The sequence below is a fragment of the Cornus florida genome, unplaced genomic scaffold, assembly GCF_030987335.1.
Source record: "Cornus florida cultivar Cherokee Brave unplaced genomic scaffold, ASM3098733v1 CherokeeBrave_3.0.0_Hap2_Chr02, whole genome shotgun sequence".
In the NCBI taxonomy this organism is placed as follows: Eukaryota; Viridiplantae; Streptophyta; class Magnoliopsida; order Cornales; family Cornaceae; genus Cornus; species Cornus florida.
The window spans coordinates 5336701-5356815 of NW_026775572.1; the positions used below are offsets into that span (position 1 = coordinate 5336701).

Below are 20115 nucleotides of genomic sequence, written 5' to 3' on the forward strand. Positions count from 1 at the left end.
TAATAATAATAACAATAATAATAAATCATTAAAAGTCATAACTCATCATGAGGCAGACCTCATTATAGCCATTAATCATTAATTTTATAAAATAATTACCCAAGACACTATCCATGACTTCTACTAGTATGAGACAACTTTTCAACCAGACTTACAATTTGAGGTAATTAAAAAATTTCACAATTATTATTTAACTTGCGAATTCAATATGATTATTAAATTTTATCGCAATTACAATTTAACTAACGTTTAGAAGCACCGAATTTAATATAAAATTTTAACTAAATCTTCTCTAATTTTAAAATTCAAATTACAAATTCAATATTCCCATAAACAAAATAGTTCAATAGAAGTGTGAATACATGTCTTAAAAGTCTCTGCCATATTATCTTATATTGGAATATGTAACAAGGATCACTTATCTCACATCGGATCTGAATAAAAAAATAATTGGGTATAAATTAGTGAGTATGCAGTATTACCCAACAGTTTGAGTTTTTGAGTAAATGAGCAAGCACCTACTTGTTACAGTTGGTATCAGAACCAGACCCAATCCTTGATCCGGTATCACGCCAAGTGTCCGAGTGAGCCAGCCCGAATAGGCAAGGTGACCCGAACCATAACGAGGACGTTGCCAATTTGGCTAGGAAAGAATATAATAAAGGTCATTTGTCTCACATCATTTGGATGAAAAATTGATTGAATATAAATTGATGGATATACAACACTACCAAACAATTTAAATTTTTGAACAAATGGATAAGTGTCCACCTTTTATAGAATCCCTCCCCCTTAATCCCACCAACTCCTAACCCTATAACAATTTTCACAAATAAAAAAAATAAATAATCAAAGGTTTCAATTCATCGTTATGTTCCGAAAAGTAAACCTGTAAACGGACTGGATCAGGCATGATCCGATCCGAATCCGATACGCATTTTAGTCGACCCAATCCAATAATCCGACGGATATTTTGTAAGTCAATCGGAATCCGATTTGTTAATAAACGGATATTCAATCCGATAATCCGATCCAATAAAAATGTAGGTTTTTTATATTAAAAGAAAAAAATATAAATTAATGTCAAAAGAGAATTAAAAAAACAATGATTATAAGAAAATATATTTATATATAAAACAAAAGATAATTAAAATATGAAAGGAAAAGAAAAGAAAATATTTACTCTAATATGAAAGGAAAAGAAAAAAAAAATTATTTACTCTTTGTTAACGAATAAAGAGTATGATATTATTAGTTATGTATATTAATAAAGAGTATGATATTATTAGTTATGTATATTAATAGATTTATTATCATGTGAAAGAGAACACCACACACTATTGTATATATAACATTATAATTTTATTTTTTTTTTAAATTTTTAGATTACCTCTAATACAATTCTAATAAAAGTATGGATATATATATATATAATTTTAATCGGATCGAATTAGCATAATCTATATTCGATTTGTTAAGCTAGCGAATTATCGGATTCGAATTGTAATCCAGTTATCAAATTTTTTATTTAATTTATATCTGACTAATCGGATCGGATCCGGATCAAGATCCGCTCATAACAATTCAGGAACATTTTTTTTTTTTTTTTTCATTCCTTATTATTACAAGCATCTTTCGGTTATATTTAAAAAAATTAAATAAATGGAAACCTATATCAACAGCACGCATATCAGGCCCCATAAATTGTGAGCTCCATAATCCTATCTTATCCAGCATCGCAGATTACCACGTTCACACACTTATCAAATCCTCAATCTCACACACACCCATACACACAATCCATGGCTTCTGGTTGTGTAAGGCAACTTTTCAACCCGACCCGTGCTGGTTCGCAATTGCAATTCTTTTTACCACAGTTGGTTCCTCATCGCTCATTTGTATTCATCAGTTGGGATAACCGCCGGTCTTCTAAACTGCCTGAATTGTGCCAACACCACCGGAATCTGACGGCTGTTTCCAAGGCGTTGTCGGAAACCGACGGCATTACTCAGGCCGATGATGACGACGGAGTCTCTCTTGGAACCATGAAGCTACCATTGGATACTGATATTCCCAGATTCGAGACTCTGCTCTTTCAGGTACCTGACAACAAGTCACCCAATTCCTCAATTAATTAAACACCATCTGTATTTAAATTGTTTATGAAATCTCTGTTATCAAAATAAATTATCCAGTATACAATGCAGTTGAAGTTTTCATTTTTATACCAAACAGTGTCTTATACTCACCGTACATTCTGTAGGCGTTTTGGGTTACAAACTTTGGTGGTTATTGTCTTGTTTTACTTCAAAATTACCAAATTTGTTATGTGTAATATAATGTCATTTGTTTAATTTTATAACATGTATGTATATTATATGTATATGTGTATGTAACAGCATAGGCCAATATTATGAAACAAAGCATGATAGGCCTGCCGACAGGCCTGTCGGAGGAAAATATAATTATTCTTATGAAATCCAGTCGCCCTTTCGGTTTTAGTTTTTAATCCCATTAACAAAGCACTCCTTAATGGTACTATGACTTGAGTTCTTTTATATTGCCCACTTGACCACTAATTTGGTTTTATAGACAAATCAAAACGAATATAATGTCATGCGTTCAATTTATAACATGTAAATATGTGTGTTTGTGTGTGTAGCAGCATAGGCCAATATTATGACGTCCGTTCGTCCTTTTGGACTTGAGTTCTTATCTTAATGCTAACTGGACTGCAATATTGGTTTTATAGATAAATCAGAGAGATTCAGAATGAATGATTTTTTATTGTCTTTAAAAATTAAAATTTATGTATGGACTCACCACTCAATTCCGAGTAAATATGAGCAATTAATTTTGCAAATTGGATGGTTGTTGAAAGTCAATAATCTATGTCTACATGAGCAACTTTCTTCCTGGAGTGATACGCAGAGGAGGTTCAACTTATGTATTCTGTTATTTTGAAAACATTTGGTCAATCAATCAATGTTGTTCTTGGACCAGCAGGCCATTGGCCTTAAGTGGTATGAGCTCTCCTTCCCAAAAAGGAAAGTAAGCGGTTCGAGTCCCACATGGGGCAAAGTGTTATGAGTAGGAGCCTACGCTTGCTTTGCTTATGTAACCAAATAAAATCAAAATCAAAATTGTTCATGTGTGGCACTTTTCAGGATGGTGATTAACTTGTAACTGAACTATCTTACACATCATACACGGTTTAACTTAGTTCAATTTTGAAAAGAACTACTTCTTTGTGTATGTTAAATGAGGAGACCAAGAAATAACTAAAATTTACTGTTGTTGCATTTTCAATATCATTTTTATTCTTTATTAATTTTTATGGTTTTCTTCATTGGGTTTATGACAGTGGGCAAACAGTCTTTGCCAAGGAGCTAATCTGCCACTTCCTACGCCTTTGAAGGTGTGTTATAGTTTACTTCTTTTATTATATAATCTCTTAGCTTAACAGACATACGACTACACGAATTAATCTCTTAGTTCTTGAAATGCCTTGTCAAGGTCTAGGAAAAAAATAAAAGCCTTGTCGAGCCCAGACAAGTGAGTCAGGCTAGTGACTCACAATCAGGAGAAGTCTTCAACTGAATTAATTATGTTGTACAAGGCTCATTTTCAGATAGGTTCAACGCACATCCATGTGGATTGCCCAACAGAGGATTGGCAGGGCAACAGTTGTTGAATCCCACATTGATACATATTTTTGTACCATTTTGTTTAATTATTCGTTTCATAATGTCTTTGGGACTTGGCCGTTTGTACTTTAAAAATGTTTTCAATCTCTATTAATTTGCTATATTATCCCTTCTGTGGTACACATTAAGTTTTATCTTCCAATCCTTTGTTTGCAAGCCATTCATATCTAGTATATGGATCTCAGAGTTATTCAGTAATTGAATTTTCAATCTCCTTTGTTTACCACTGCTTGTATTGACTTGGTCATACCATAAGTACTAGCAAAAAACACTGCAAAAGCCGGGTACGTCCAAAGAGGCATGCACTTTGTTGGAACTTTCTTGACTGTCCTAAAACATCCCCTGGTAGCCATTTCGCTCGCCTGCAGTATTATTGACTTGTTAAACATTAACTTTTTAAATGTGCTGCTAGTACAGGACGAATATATTACGGTCAACGGACGGTTGATTACACCAAATGTTTTGTCTGTGAATTTGGAAATTCAAAGCTACTACTATTGAGGTTGTCTGGTCAAAGTGTAAGATAATGCTACAAGAATGATTCTCCCTTTTGAATTTAACCATATTATGCATTTAACCTGAACAGGTTGATAAAATTCCAAATGGAGCTAGACTGGGTTTCATTACGATTGGGGATGGAATGACCGAAGTCCTTGTGTACATTGATTGCTTAGTTTTTCCAGCTCCTGATGGCACTGGACCAATTTTCCGTGCTGTGAGAAATGGACCATTGAAAGATCAGTCACCTCCAGGAGAACCAAGGATCATGAGAAGCCTTCTGGGTGCACTAAAAAAGTCGGTCGAAATAGCTAGAATTTAAACTGAGTTATTGAATTGTAATACTGTAGTTTTTGTTTCCCTATCCAAATCCTGGAACAGTGTACTAATTTGTGTTCATATACCTATAGATGAAACAGTTATCTTATATGATTTTGTTAGATTTCAATTTGTTTCTATTGAAATGTCATTGTCAGCAAAGCATTATGCAAGATTATCCAAGAAAGGCATTTGCTAGTCTAGTTTGGTTGCTTCTTTTCATGTAGTTGATAATAGTTCCGAAAACTACGAGGTTCTGTGGATAAAGATACGTGTCTCTATACATGCCGAACATAGATTTTATTAAACTTCAATTTTTTTACTAAGTAAACTTGTATTAACCACAAATACAAATTTTTTAAGGCAGGGCATAGCCAATGATTACAAAATTGAGACATTTCCTAAAACCAGACAAAATTTAGTTGCTTTCATTTTGGATCTTATATAAATAGTTAATCAATAAAAAATAAATTGTTAGGGAGCATATAACCATGTAATTGTCTCTTTGCTCATTTTGTCGCATTTCAAATGCTTTGTTTCTTGTTGAGAAAACAAGGAAATTACAGAATATCTTCGGACAAAGCAATCATTTAAAACAGAATAGAATATGCAGTAAACATCCGTTGGAGGCGGAAGATTCAATATAAAGCCATATGAATCTGAAACTCAAGTTCTATTATTCTTTGCTTCACTTGGCCACTTTTAACTGGCTGTTTGACATAAACATTAACCAGGCCTAGAAATTCTGGTTTGGGTTTTCCAAGGAAATGGAGCAAGTGAAAACGGAAGGTTGGTTTTGTAACGCTGATGAAGATGGTTATGACGCTATTGTCGTGGGGTCTGGGTATGGAGGTTCTGTTGCTGCTTGTCGGATGTCAATGGCGGGAATTAAGGTGTGCTTGATTGAGAAAGGTCGGAAATGGGAAGCTCGGGATTTTCCAACTGACAGTTTGAAGGGCTTGTCAGCCCTAAAAATGGAAAACCAGAACTTGGGGTTTAACTTTGGCTCAAAAGATGCTTTGTTTCAGGTCAGTCTCTCTTCCTATATTTTCTGTTTCATGCTGTTCTCATGCATGTAAGTTAAACATTTTTTTAAGATAAGGTGAGCACACATGTAGCTAACACGTTTCTGAAGGCTGCATTAAGGATGAAACTTGGCTTTGACTTTAAAACTTGAAAAATGAAATCGAGTTATGGAATTCAAAGAAACACGTTTTCAGCGTGTTTTTCATTTGGTTTATCCATTAGAATCTAAAATTTCATAAAATGTTGCATTGTGTACGTCTCAGAGAAAGACTGAAGATGAAGTGATATATTCAAGACACTCAGGCTAACATATGTACTAAAAAGTCACTGAATGCAAAGCATAGCTATAAAACTACCAAACATAGCTATAATATGTATTGGAACCATTCTCTTGCTGGAATGACCTTATAAATAAAGTAATGTACAGAAAGCTGATATTTAATTGGTGGTATAAAAACATTCCTTTGTTGCTTTCCATTTGTGTTTTTATTTTCACTAAAATTTTCATTTATATTCAACTTTAAAAAAAAAGGTCATTTGGTTGGTAGAACTCATTGTTGAATTTATACGCATTAAAAGTAACACAAATTCTTGAAAGAACCAAAATTCCAGATACCAAAATTACAGATTTGATATGGGACAACTTAGTATATCTTTATTCATTCCCATCCAACCATATATAAGTATCTCCAAGAATCTAAAGTTTTATGGAATTGTATGATGCAAGTACAGGTATATATACAAGATGATTCTCTAGCAGCAGTGGCCTGTGGGCTTGGTGGAGGTTCACTAGTTAATGCAGGAGTTATGCTACCAACCCCAGCTCGTGCAAGAAAGAACCCAAAATGGCCAAAAGAATGGGAAAGAGATTGGAAGATGTGTGAAGCTTCTGCTTCAGCCATGCTTGGAATACAGACTGTTCCCGTCAAGTTTCCCAATGCCAAAGTCATGGAAGAAATAGTCGAAGAAGAGATGGAAGAAAGTTGCCGCGGTTCTCTGAAGCTGAGTGTGAATTTTGAAACAGAAGAACAGCCATCCAATCCAACCAAGTCTCAAGAAATGGGTAGCTGCGTAGCCTGTGGAAATTGTCTTGTTGGGTGCCCTTATAACGCCAAAGGTTCTACAGACAAAAATTATCTGGTTTCTGCCATCCAGGTAAATTTCTTCTTAATGTTGTTTAAGGTGGCAAATCTAATTTTTATGTACATCAGGCTCGTTTGGGCACCATGCAGAAATCATTTACTCCGTTGGAAGTCTAAATATATTTGGAATACAAATGATGCCTAAAAAATGGAGTGAATATATTATGTTGGATTTTCTAATATGTCATTGTATATTTACATATTTTTATATTGTTAAACAAATATGCAGGCAGGATGTACTATCAAAACAGAATGTCAAGTTCATTATGTGGTGAAAAACACAAATGATCTTCACAAAGATGATGAAAGAATTAGCAGGAAAAGAAAGCGGCGTTGGCTTGTATTCCTCAATGAAACTGACTACATAACTTCTGATTTTGTTATCCTTTCAGGTGTGTACAAATGTAACAACATTTCTGATCTATTTTTGTAGGTTTTGAACTGACATACGTTTTCAAGTACTTTAACTTTTATCATTTTCTTTTGTTTCTCAGCTGGAGTTCTTGGTACAGCTGAAATCCTATTCCAGTCGCAATTTAGAGGGCTGAAACTTTCTGAGAGGCTTGGATGTGGATTCAGCTGTAATGGGAATAATGTTGCTTATATTGCTGGAAGCTCAGCACCCTTGAGTGCTTTCGGTTTAGATAGAAAGCAATTATCAAAAGTACCTTTCCAAGAACGACCAGGAACATCCATTTCTTCATCTTACACTTCTTCGCTGGGGTTCACAATTCAGGTGGAAGCCTTCTTCACTAAAGATCCCCTTTGCCTTAGTCCATGTGCATCTGTTTTTTATGCCAAACTTGATACATTGTCATGACAATCTGGTGACTGTCGTCTGCTTTATTGGTATATTAAAAGAAATGCAATCAACGGACTAGATAACTCTTGGGAGAAACTAGATCGTGATAATTGAGCATATAAATAGAAGTTCCAAGTTTAAGCTTATCTGTAGTTATTGTAGCAATGGTTCTTAATCATGTCTGGGAAATTTTCTCAATCAGTGGGGTTCACCTTCTAATTCTCATATAATATTTGAATTTGAATGTAATGATATGACATATGCTTGTAAACTCAGGATAATGATAACCTCTTTCATACACACACACACACATATATATAGTTAGTCTAAGCGCATCTCTTGACATCACAAATATGTATATGTACATTCAAAAGTTTATTACCATACAGATATGTTGTATGCCCTCTTTCAAGTAAAAAATTTAACAAGCACTTACCTTTTTTTGTTTGGCACAGAGTGCAGTAATCTCAACGGCTTATCCTCGCCTAATATTTAAAGGGGGCACAACTTATGGGTGGCCATATGGCTATTGGTTCTTGCATGGGGTTATAGATGAGCTGAAACGTATATTTGGCCTAAAAGCTTGCCAAGGAATGATTCTTAATGGAATAGGATATGATGACAGTGACGGGAGAATTACTCTAGAAAAAGACACAAACAGAATATGTATTCGGCCAGCCTATGATCCTTTGTTGCCACGAAAAGTTGAAGCCTTTCAAAAACTTACTAGAAAAGTAGGAGGAATTCTGTTCATGTCGAGGTATCGGAGTACATCTGTTCATCTTTTAGGTGGGTGCAATGCATCATCAGATCCTTCACATGGGGTTTGTAATCCTAATGGTCAAGTATTTGACACAAAGTCTCCCAAAACTGTGCATCCTGGTCTCTATGTTTGTGATGCCTCCTTAATTCCCTGCTCTGTTGGCATAAACCCTTGTCTTACCATTGCAGCAGCAGCTGAGCATGTAAGTAGACACCTTGTGCAGGATGTTTTTATATACAAGAGCAAAGAGGGTAAAGAATTTGTCAATAAAACTGTTGATCATAAGCAAGGTTCGATCATATCTGGGAAGTTAAGTAGCAGCCCGAGATCAACGGTTGTGTTCAAAGAAACCATGAAAGGGTGCTTGGGGGGTATGCCATGCATAGCTTACCTCAAACTGAGTATGAACTCTAGGACTTTGAAGGAGTTTGATGGACAGGGTAGGGCTATTGGAGGATCTCATCCTCTTCTGAGAGGAAAAGTAGGTGGATATGTTGTATTTAAAGCTGTGGAGATTGACAGATTACATGTTATAGATGGGGAAGTAGATTTGTGTAGAGTAGATTGCAGAACTTCTTACACGCAGTATATGCACTATCGTCTCCTTCTTGCAGCTTCTTCTGGTTCAAGGTTTAAATATACTTTGAATTCTTAATTTTTCCTTTCGTTTATGCAGCTTATATATAACAGAACTAACCAAAATTCTATTTGATGTAGATATATTCTTGAAGGGAAGAAGGTAATGAATCCTTATCTATTTGGATTATATGTATGGAGGGAGACCACAACGATGCATGTGACATTCAAAAAAATCACCAAGGAGAATTCAGTGGAAGAAATGGTGAACCTAAAAGGGGAGCTAAGCATCTCCATGACGGAGTTGCTAAAGACTTTGATTAGCATGGAAGGAAAACTGAGAGGAATGTTTATACGCCTACTGTTACGGACTTTCCTCAGAACCTACATCTTACAAGTACCGCGAGGTACTCACAAGGATTTCAACCCATCAGAACTCCCGCAAATATCTTATCCAACCTGTACTCATCATGAGATAGAAACAGGTAATTTCGCTTGGTTTCATGATTCAAATATTTGATAATTGAATTCTGTTTGGACAGAGAACATTTCAAGAAGCATAATGTTTTTGCTATTTCCTATTTTTTTTGGACTCATGGTATTTGAGTTCTCAATGTTGTGTTGCCTCTTGTAAATTTTTCAGAAGATCGGTTTACCATCAGTTGCAGACAATGGAAATGCAATCAGAATCGATGCGGACTTGAAGGAGAGAAGAAACTAAGTCCGGTTCTACTTATTAATGGGCATTCCACTGAGAGTTACTGTCTACCAACTGAACCAAATGATTTGGTTAGAACTCTACTGGAAGAAGGGCATGAAGTGTGGCTTCTACAACCAAGATTACACCCTTCGAATTCTTCAAATAATTTCACAATTGAAGATATTGGCAGATTTGACATACCTGCTGGTAAAGTCGAAAAAATATTTATTCATTTCTATTTTAACTCATGCCAATTTGATTTTTATCTGAGTTGTTCTTAGTTTTTCTCTGCAGTGATTGGTAAGATTCATGAGTTGCATGGACCATTGGTAATGGTACATGTGGTTGCGCATTGTGTTGGAGGCTTATCAATGCACATAGCTCTAATGGGAGGCCATGTCTCTGCTACCCATATAGCTTCTCTTTCTTGCACCAATTCTTCAATGTTCTTCAAGCTGACTGCCTCATCCAGAGTCAAAATGTGGCTTCCCCTCATTCCAGTAAGCTCTTTCTTCTCTTTCCACTCCAAATATGGCCAAATTGATGAACTTTGCTGTCAGTAATAATTCAGAAACAGAGACTAATTGAGTAGAAAAAGTGGTGGGAAAACAACTCATTTTTGAAAAAATTAAGTTGAAAATATTCTGGGCATTGTTCATAATATTCATGATATTTGAAAACAAGCAAACTATATAAGATAAAATGGGTATGGTATGAATAGGTTAATGTAATTTGGGAGCCTTTTGGATCTTAGAAGAATGTAGTCACTCGGGAATCCACACACCTTGATTTGACCAAAAAAACTCTATTGTTCTTGGGGCTAATCAACATAGGCCTAGGACACAGTCTCAACATTATTTTATATGCTGCTTTAGGGGCTGATCGTACGTATTTTTTTTACTTGAATCAACCTGCAGATGTCAATGGTGATACTAGGCAAGAACACGATCCTACCATTGTTTGAAACATCAAAGGCCAGTTCAAGACACCGGTTCCTCAAATCCATTGCCCGTCTGGTGCCACGTCACGAGAGATGCACCTGTGATGAATGTGAAGTCTTTTCAGGCATATTTGGTAACACATTCTGGCATGACAATTTAAGTCCCACAATGCACTTTTGGTTAAACAAACAAAGCTTACCGAGGCTCCCCATGGCTGCGTTTCCTTACCTCAGAAAGATTTGTAATGCTGGTTTTATTGTGGACAGCAATGGAAGAAACTCATACTTGATTCATCCCGAGAGAATGGCACTCCCAACACTCTATATATCCGGTGGACGGACTCTACTTGTGACACCTGAGACTTCTTTTCTTGCTAACAAGTACATGAAGTTGCACCAGCCTGGTTTCAGACATGGAAGGGTGGTTGTGGAGGGTTTCGGACACTCGGATTTATTGATTGGAGAAGAGTCCTATAAGAAGGTTTTCCCTCACATTTTATCCCATATTAGATTGAACGAACAAGGAAGACACAATGCAATGGGTGCTGAGAGGAGGAGGTACAGTAAAGAGTCCTTGGCGTGGGGTGATGATCCATATGAGGGAAGCAAAGTTTCTGGAAGTTGGATTTCTCATTTAGTTACCATCATCTGTTTTCTCTTGTTGTTAGTCATGTTGTCTTGTATTTTTTGTTAAAAATTTCTGTTTGGTTGCAGAGAAAAGATTGGAAATAAAGCATATCAATCTTTGTTCTCTATTTTCATGCAACATGTATTAGCCCAATGTTATACCCTCTCGTCCCTCAAAAGGGGAAGGGAGGGGTTCGGTAATGTTTGTGCTTGAGAGTACTTACCTAACCCCAAAAAATAAAAATAGAAGCCTCCAGTTAGTCTAAATCAACCACTATTGGTCTAGTTGAGTTTTTCAGTTTCTGGCAAATCTCATCCTCATAGTGACATAAGTACCTTTATTCAAAGTTCAAATTTTGTAGCAAATATATAAGAAAACAAATTTTGTACTACTGCATGTGAGGACTTTGTTGCAAGTATTTGACATGAGTGAATTTAGGTTCAATAATATAACGGATTATAGCATAAGTTTTAAATTAGTAATTTATGTTTAACTGCAAAATGGTTATGACAAATATATATGTCCAGCATACCTCTGTAATTTAATATTTCTTTTGAGTTTTGTGATCCAACTTTAAAGTTAAACTCAAATCTATTACTTTTAAATCCTTCATCAATCCATAGCTCTATCAATTTCCACTGGTTGTTGAAGGTGGAGTATTGGAAATCTAGGATATTGTTTAAACGAACAATAGCTATAATTTATTGTAAAATTGTGTCATTATATTAATATATAATCTTTTATTAGAAGATTCGTAATAATTAAGACAGTTTGGCCGAGTGGTCTAAGGCGCCAGATTTAGGCTCTGGTCCGAAAGGGCGTGGGTTCAAATCCCACAGCTGTCATTTTTGAATTTATTATTATTTTTTTAAAAAAAAATTATTTTTGGCTTAAAATTTAAAAAAATTATTTTTGGCTTCTGATTGACAAATTCATATAAAAAATTAATTATTTACCCTTTACTGTTTTTAGAAATTCATTGTGTATAGTTGTAGTTAAAATATTTTTGCTTGTAGTTTTACAAATTTACGTTAACAATTAATCATTTACCCTTTACTATTTTTAGAATTGTTTTTTATCTTGACAAATTATGAGAAGGGACTCGAATACGAATATCAACTCGGGGAGTTGGACGCTCTACCCAATATACCATTAGATAATGCCCTACAAATTCATTGTGTATAGTTGTAATAAAAAAGTTGTTTTTTTTTTTTTAAATATTTTTCGCTTGTCATTTTACAATTTTTTTTAAATTCTTTTTGGATTGTGATTTTTTACAAATTCATATTAAAAATTAAACAATTTTACCTTTTGTATTTTCAGAAATTCATTGTGTTGTTGTAGTAAAAAAGTTATGGCTATGCAAATCAAATTGATCATTTTAGAGGAATCTAAAAGTTTTTATTTTTTAATTTTTTTTATAAGCGGATGAATCAAATAGAATTTGATTACATTGTTGATTTTGGTAAATGACATTATTCATACAAATATATTCTAAAAATAAATAAAGATATAAAAACGTGTGAACTGAGCCGTTCAAACACGAAAGTAAATGCAATTGTCTAGGTCAGTGGATTAGTGCCCCCTGTGAATTTTGGAATGTCAAGTTTCGACTCTCTACATCTATTAACATAACACAATATAATATTTAATAATTATGAATGGCAATTTCTTCCAACCCAGCGGATTTTCGCCCCTCTCCACTCCAAATGGAGCGTGTAATCTCCCAAATGGGTTTGGGATGGGTATGGATTTAGTGACGAACCCGCCCCGATTATATACGTACCATTAAATTTAGATATATATATAAATATTTAATATTTTTAAGACTTTTGTTTAAGTGCAAAAAAAAACCCTTGCTATATAAAACATTTGCAAGAAACACCCATATTAAAATTTAAAAAAAAAAAAAAAAAAAAAAAAAAGTGCATATAACTCCTTGTATTATTTAACTTTTGAGCAATTTGCCCCATATTAAATGAATTCGTTGAAAAAGAGCATTTGGTGACATCATTTTTTAAAAAAAATTCAAAAGTGCCCTTTTTGTGTGACAAGAATGCCCCTACTAATTTTGTATATATTTGAACAGTGAATGAATTTGTTTAGATGTACTTCAAGACTTATCCAAGAAAAACTCTTAGTATGCTATCTCTCTAAAATATCTCGCCACTTCCGATATTCTTCCTCTAATTTTTTTCTCTCTAAATTTTTTTCTATTGCTGCCAATATTATCTCCTCTCTTAATGATAGATGTATATTTTCTTGTAAATGAATGAGCCTCCTTTAATTATATATTTATATAATAATAATAAATTAATGAATTTGCTTTGACACAAATTGTTATCAGATGAATTTAGGATTACTATCAAAATTAAAATTTTGATCTACTTGCTCCTCGGCTAGACACAAACTCAAGCAACACATTTTTCTATTTCTAAAATTGTTTATTTTATCTTTTTTTATTTTATTAATGTCAATGTTTTTATCATATCCTGTTCTTTATAATAAACAAGCACAAGGTTTTTAACATCATGCGAGCCAAACTTTTTGAATTTACCATAAAAAAAATTTCCCTAGTTGGTTTTCCATTAACTTTTTTTTTTCTTATTTTTTTATTGGGTTAATTACAATGACACCCCCCGAGATTTGTCCTAATGAAAGCCATATACAAGTTAACCTCTTTTTGAACAATAAGACCCCTTTAAGTTTGATAAAATTAACAAGAACACCCCACACAAGCTAAAATAACCTTAATGCCCTTTCACTTGTGAATTAACCCATTTGAATTATAAAATTACCTTTTTAACCTTTCTAATCATTTCAATTGACCAATTTAGCCCTTAAACCACCACTAAAGCTGAGAAGCCCTACACAGATTCAATCAGCTCTGCGATCATGGATTCTCCATTGGAATCTCAGTCACATCCCCGTCGTCGACCACATCAGCCTTCCATCATCTCCATCCTCCAAGAACCCATCAAGTAGCTCCTCCTTAGTCGCCGCCCCGACTGCCTCTTCACCGACACATTCACCGCAGGTCCGGTGGTTCCCTGACGTCGTTAACGCCAGCGGCATCCCGCGAATCATCTTCAACAAAAGTTATTGCTTCGCTCGTGTCTGCGTAGGCAAAGGTCGAGTTGTTGGCGGCGGCAGTGAACCCCCAAATTGAGGCGTGGTTGCCCATGGCAGATCAAGAGGTCGTCACGGAGACGAAAGTCATTGCCAATAGATCCGGTGAGTCGAAGAACGAGATCCTTCCCGACGCCGACCTAGCACTGGCTGCAAAAACTCCAACGACCGCTTATCCTGAAACACTGGCGGCCGCCTCGAGTGCATCGGCCTCGGCGGCGCCACCCTCGCCCATACCACAGGTGTATTAAGTGACCAAATAATTTTTTCCCTTTCTTCCTAAGTTCACCCTGTTCTCTCCATCCTCCCAAAAGCACCTACCATTCCACCGCTACCCACAGCCACATCCACCACTTCTCTTTATATATATATATATATATATATATATATAACCCTAGTTGCCGTCGACGTCGCAAATGCATCACCGCCGTGTCATCCTCGCTGCTAGCTAGTCACCCTCATCGGAACCCAATCTCGTCGCCCTGGTTGTCACCATCACGGGAGCCCAAAAAAAAAACTTGCAGAAGTTCTAAACGATCTAATCTTCTCTCATGTCGACCGATCTCATGAACTACGAATGTTTCCATCAAAATTTTGAATCCAAAGGTTGTGGGTGAAGAGGTGGTGGCTGCGATGGTGAGTGATTTAGTGGGTTTGGGTGGACAGAAGGTAATGAGGGAAGAAAAAATGGGTGGTTGGTATTGATCTTACACAAAGGGCAATTTGGTCTTTAAAGAGTTTTGATATTTTATCATTAATAGTAATAAATTATTAAAGGACAATTTCGACTTTTCATAACCTTTTAGGGGTTGTTTGGATGCAATTTTTTATAAGGGGGTGTCATTGTTCAAAAAAGCTCCAACTTGTATATAGCTGTTAATATGGCAAACCTCAGGGGGTGTCATTGTAATTAACCCTTTTTTATTTTCTCTAGTTGGTTTACCATTAACTTTTCAAGCACAATTTCTAAAAAATTATTAATAAGTGGGATAAAATGCGGTTAAATTTATTTAGTTTATTATTGATAAGTGAGACTGACATATAGTTAGTGATGTAGGTCTATAATTTTTTTATTTTTAGCAACTATAGATTTATATATATATATTCTTGAATGTATTGGAAGGAAAATTCAAAGGTAAGCCACATTCTAATTTTGTTTTAAATTTTGGGACACAATTAAAATCCTTATACTATTATGTTATGACTTTAAGGGTAATTTTGATATTTTGTCTTTTGTCCATTTTTTTTTTTTTTTTTTTGCTAAGTAAGGTTAATTTAGTAATTTTACCAACAAAATTGTTATTTGTCCTTATTTACACAAATTGAAAACAGTAAGTGGGTTTTTTGAACAATAGGGGAGTAATTACACATTTTGCATATTATTAGGGTGTTCTCTTGCACTTAACCATATATTAATATTCAATACTTAGTCATTTAAAAATTGAGCCAACTTATTTATTAGCCCAATTTGAACAAATTGTATCCCTCCAAAATTTACAAGATTTGGAGTGTAATCCATTTGATTTAGATTAGATAAAAAATATAAGATAGAATTTGATTATTATTTTATTTTCTCTCCTATTCAAACAAGAATATTATTATTATTATTATTATTTTTTCCTATTTATCCAAACATAAATATAAATTATATCTATCATTTAATATCTTTTCTCACGTAACTATTGTTATTGATTTCTTTCTATTCCTTTTATTTTCTCTCATGTCTGACGCATCTTCTTTTTGTTGAAACCCAAATTATAAAAGAGGGAAGAAAAAAGGGTTAAGTGCAAAAAACCCCCCTCTACTATAAATATAGTGCATATCAGTCCTTGTGTAGTAAAAAACCCCCCTATACTATCAATTTGGTGTGATTGGGTCCCTGGTCGTGTAAAATGACGATAATACCCTCTCTAATATAAATAAAATATTATTAAAAAAAATAGACAATATAAATTACCATTTTAGGTCCTTTATTCTTTTCTCTTTTTTTTTAGTGGGTTGACCTTGTTCACTCATTTTGTTTGGTAAGATTGATTCCTAATTGGGTTTGAAAGGCATCAGAAGTGAAAGTTGGAGATAGGTTTTTGGTTTGATATATATATTTGTTATTGCAACAATCACACTGACTTGGAGATTGAAACGAATTGCTTTGTGAATTGCTTGGAGATTGACCTGGATGTATGAAACGAACTGCCCAGAAAGCAAGATCTGCTTTGTGAATTGTCCACTGACTCCATTTTCTTTATATATATATATATATAGTATGCAATACATATGATATAACCTAATTTATGAATACAGGCACTAAACAAAATTTTGTCTATCCACACCCTTCTCTCTTTTCTGTCGAACACTACTGAAAGCACAGACCCAGATCAATCATCATCTTCTTCTTCTTCACAGAGCTGTTTTGGATGGTTGTGTAACACCCCCACATTTTCCACGCATAAGTTGATCAGGCTTATACATGAAAAACGAGGGATATCAAAACAATTGGCAATATACAAGCATGGAATACAAAATGATGATAATAAAAGAATTTAGACAGGAAAGGAACACTAAATAATACAACATCTACCCATCCTTTATTTAAATACAGTACTCCATTACAACTTGGAAATCCTATGTCAAGGATCCCTAAATATAAACCTGAGAGTTCAACGTCAAAAGTAAATAAAAACTGAAACTGAAGTAATACGTAAAACTTCTACCCTGAACTGGATCGTAAGAGTAGATGAGTTCGGATGGTGGTCCCACACTGCTAACCTCAACCTTGGAACGGGTACTGACCGTATCCTGAAATAACAACAATGGTGGGTCAACCCCACGAGTAAGTCCTCTCTACTATGACCCAAATCAGAGAATCAAATAAATTATGAATCGGATGAGTACTATATTTGTATACATCCTAAGGGAACATCCAATGTATAACATGACCTCAACCAGAACAGACGGTGATCACTTAAACTCACACTAGGTGGTTAAGTGTCGCCTTTCCCTACCCGGGAAATCAGCTATTATACATGGTGCACGGTACTGACAACACAGACTATAACGAACTACACAGTGATAACACCTCTCAAAGTACTGATGAATATACCGAGCATATAAATTAGGCAACACATGCCAATAATATTACTAAATATACTGAGCATGTCAATTAGGCAACACATGCCAATAATATTAAACCATATACCCCGAAAGCCACACATCTGTCTATAGCAACGAATGCATAAGGTATAAATGAGTCTAAACTTATTAGCCAGCTCACATGGTTCTATATGGCAACACATCCATATAATATAAATGCGACATAATTTAAACAATCCATTTATTCTCTGAAATGCACACAGCATAATAATCATGGTTGATATATGATTAACAGTATAAATATCCCATAACATCTAATGGATAACTTATATGACGATAACCGTGACATTATTAACAGTACTAATGAATACCATTTAATAAAATAATAACACCACCTATAGTAATGTTGTTCAAATGAATCACATTCATATCTGTACGGTAAACGGCTAATTAAGGTTTAGAAATATTAATCGGCCCTAATAATACTTAACGGGTATTGAAATAATAATTTCGTGGCCCGTTAAACCCGTAAATACCAACCCCGTACCTAAAAATCCAAGTTTAAGGCTTTGGAATTTACAAAACAGGCCCTAGGGGTAATCCGGTAATTTCCAGCAGCTGACAGGGCCCCTCACGCGCCCCTACGCGCCGCCCTAAGCTTCCCCACGCGCAGCCCAATGTTTTCCACTCTCTCACGCGCTTGCACGCGCTTCCACGCGCGTCTGGAGAGTTCCACGCGCGCGCACGCGCTCCCACGCGCGCGTTGAAGGCTCCTACAGACGTGGCGTCCTCCGGTTGGGTGGCTGCATCACCTTTCCTACCTGCGCGCCACACCGGATCAATCCACCTACCTTCCCTCCATCCAACGCTTACGGATCCGGGTGTACCGCGGTAACATGGACCGCGGTGCACCGGATCAATCGTTGCTGTTTAATGGTCCAGATGCGCGCGCATACCCTCCTATGGTGCGCCGCATCACACCGGATCACTCCGGTCATCTCCCCCATTGTCGGCGACCGGAAAACTCGCCGGAAGGTCGCCGGAAATTGCAGAAAAGCCCCGAAAAAATCTAGAAAATTCTAGAAAAATCCCTAAAGCTTTATTTAATTATTTTCGGCCATTATTAATTTCATAGGATATTAAATAAATATATACCATCCTATATAATTAAATTTTTATTAATTTAATAAGATAAAATTTATAATTTATTACTCTACTAACCTTGGCTCTATGCATACAAATAAACTAAACAATTAATTTATTAATTCAAAGGGGAAAAGTAGATAATAACTTGGCTTTTTGGATTTAAAATAAATCCGCCGGTTGCGCGTAATCGGGTAAATTCCCTACACCGGTTCAGGCTCCTTTCTTTCTCTCTTTTCCTTTCGGTCTTGTACAAGAACTCACTTTTATTATTTCCTTCTTCAACTTATGTGAATCCTCAACTAAAGGGCTAACTTCTATATATACATAACTTATATAATTTAAATATTACAAATATCTATTTTTGCATTTAATTAACCACATTCCCAACCATAAGGCTTTAAGGCTAGCAAGCCAAGTCAAACAAGATGTCCTAAGGTAAATCCTATCCTAAGATTTAATTTCTTCATCATTACATCGATTTAATACTATTATTATTTATTATAAATATTATTATTATTTTTATTATTAATAAACTATTATAATAATTATTATTATAAATATTATTATTATTAAATACAAATTAAATACTTTAATTAAATAATATTAATTAATCTAAAACATAACCAATAAAATGTCTAAACTAATCATTATAATATATAGAACAAAAAAATCAATATTACCTGCACAAATAAATAAAATTAATTAAATAATTTAACATATATAATAAAAAGGTGAATAAATCTACACATTAAAGAATTAACCTAACACAAAATTAATTTAAATAAACTCTTTAAAATTACGGGATATTACAGGTTGGGTCTCTCTGTACTTTCATGCTTTCTCTCTCTTCATCTTTTTCTCGCACACGCAACCCGCGCAGCAGCACTTCTCTCTCTACACATTCCATTATGTTGCTCTCTATTCTTGTTCAATTTTTTTTTCTTCCTTCGGTTCTTGCAAAGAGGCTTGGTACTACCACTACCTTAACCTGAGGGGCTACAGACGAGAGGGGATTTGACAAGAAAGTCAATTCCTAGGGCTCGGTCACCCCATATTTCCATGGCCATTTCGCCATCGCCCCATCGGCCGCCGCGGAGGTGTTGAAGAGAGAGAAAATTGCGGTGATTGTTAAGAGAGCCAGAAAGAGTAGGAAAATTATAGAGATCAGAGAGAAAGAGAGCCAACAACGCAGAAAATAAATGTGATCAAAATCACATTTTGATTGCCGAATAAGGTCCACAAGACGAAGACGAACACGACGCTGCAAATAAAAGCCACGGACGACGTTACATGCGCCACCTGAAGTTTTGCGAGTAGATTTCACGCGCTGTCACGCGCCTCACGCGTCTTCTTCGGCGAAAATCCGATTCCGGCGAAAATCCGGTCACATCTCCGACGAGGTTATATGCACATATGGGTGAGGGGCAAAATGGGAAACAAAAGGGTAAAATGAGGTTTTCAGTTTTACTTTTTGCAAAAAGTTGTCAGAGGGACTGGTTATGCACCTTTTATGAATTTTGTGGATTTGCATACACATTTTCAAAAAGTAGGAACTAGTTTGGCACAAAGTTTATATATCAGGAGGTTTTTTGCACTTAACCCAAGAAAAAAACATTCACGGTGGTTTCCTTAACCAACTTACCGTAAAAG

The 20115-nt window shown here is 35.2% G+C and overlaps 3 protein-coding genes and 1 non-coding gene across 5 annotated transcripts; all 4 read left to right on the plus strand.

Moving 5' to 3' along the window:
• Window positions 1-1707: 1707 nt before the first annotated feature.
• LOC132293269 (uncharacterized) lies at window positions 1708-4653 on the plus strand. 2 transcript variants are annotated; one of them, XM_059790671.1, is made up of 3 exons: window positions 1712-2099; window positions 3365-3418; window positions 4294-4653. In XM_059790671.1, the coding sequence occupies exons 1-3, from the start codon at window positions 1803-1805 to the stop codon at window positions 4525-4527; spliced, it is 585 nt and encodes a 194-aa protein (XP_059646654.1). In that variant the 5' UTR covers window positions 1712-1802; the 3' UTR covers window positions 4528-4653. The 2 variants fall into 2 exon arrangements, with proteins under 2 accessions (XP_059646655.1, XP_059646654.1); XM_059790672.1 differs by lacking the exon at window positions 3365-3418 and having other exon boundaries at window positions 1708-2099.
• A 637-nt stretch (window positions 4654-5290) lies between these two features.
• LOC132289661 (uncharacterized) lies at window positions 5291-8911 on the plus strand. Its single transcript, XM_059789996.1, has 5 exons — window positions 5291-5551; window positions 6282-6704; window positions 6921-7083; window positions 7186-7427; window positions 7949-8911. Exons 1-5 carry the CDS (start codon window positions 5291-5293, stop codon window positions 8909-8911), a joined length of 2052 nt encoding a protein of 683 aa, XP_059645979.1.
• Window positions 8912-8979: 68 nt separating this feature from the next.
• Window positions 8980-11301, plus strand: LOC132285066 (uncharacterized). Its single transcript, XM_059787234.1, has 4 exons — window positions 8980-9317; window positions 9476-9739; window positions 9827-10032; window positions 10450-11301. The coding sequence occupies exons 1-4, from the start codon at window positions 8999-9001 to the stop codon at window positions 11164-11166; spliced, it is 1506 nt and encodes a 501-aa protein (XP_059643217.1). The 5' UTR covers window positions 8980-8998; the 3' UTR covers window positions 11167-11301.
• Window positions 11302-11865: 564 nt separating this feature from the next.
• On the plus strand, window positions 11866-11945 carry TRNAL-UAG (transfer RNA leucine (anticodon UAG)). The gene has a single exon. It is a non-coding gene; the product is annotated as a tRNA-Leu (tRNA).
• Window positions 11946-20115: the final 8170 nt, after the last annotated feature.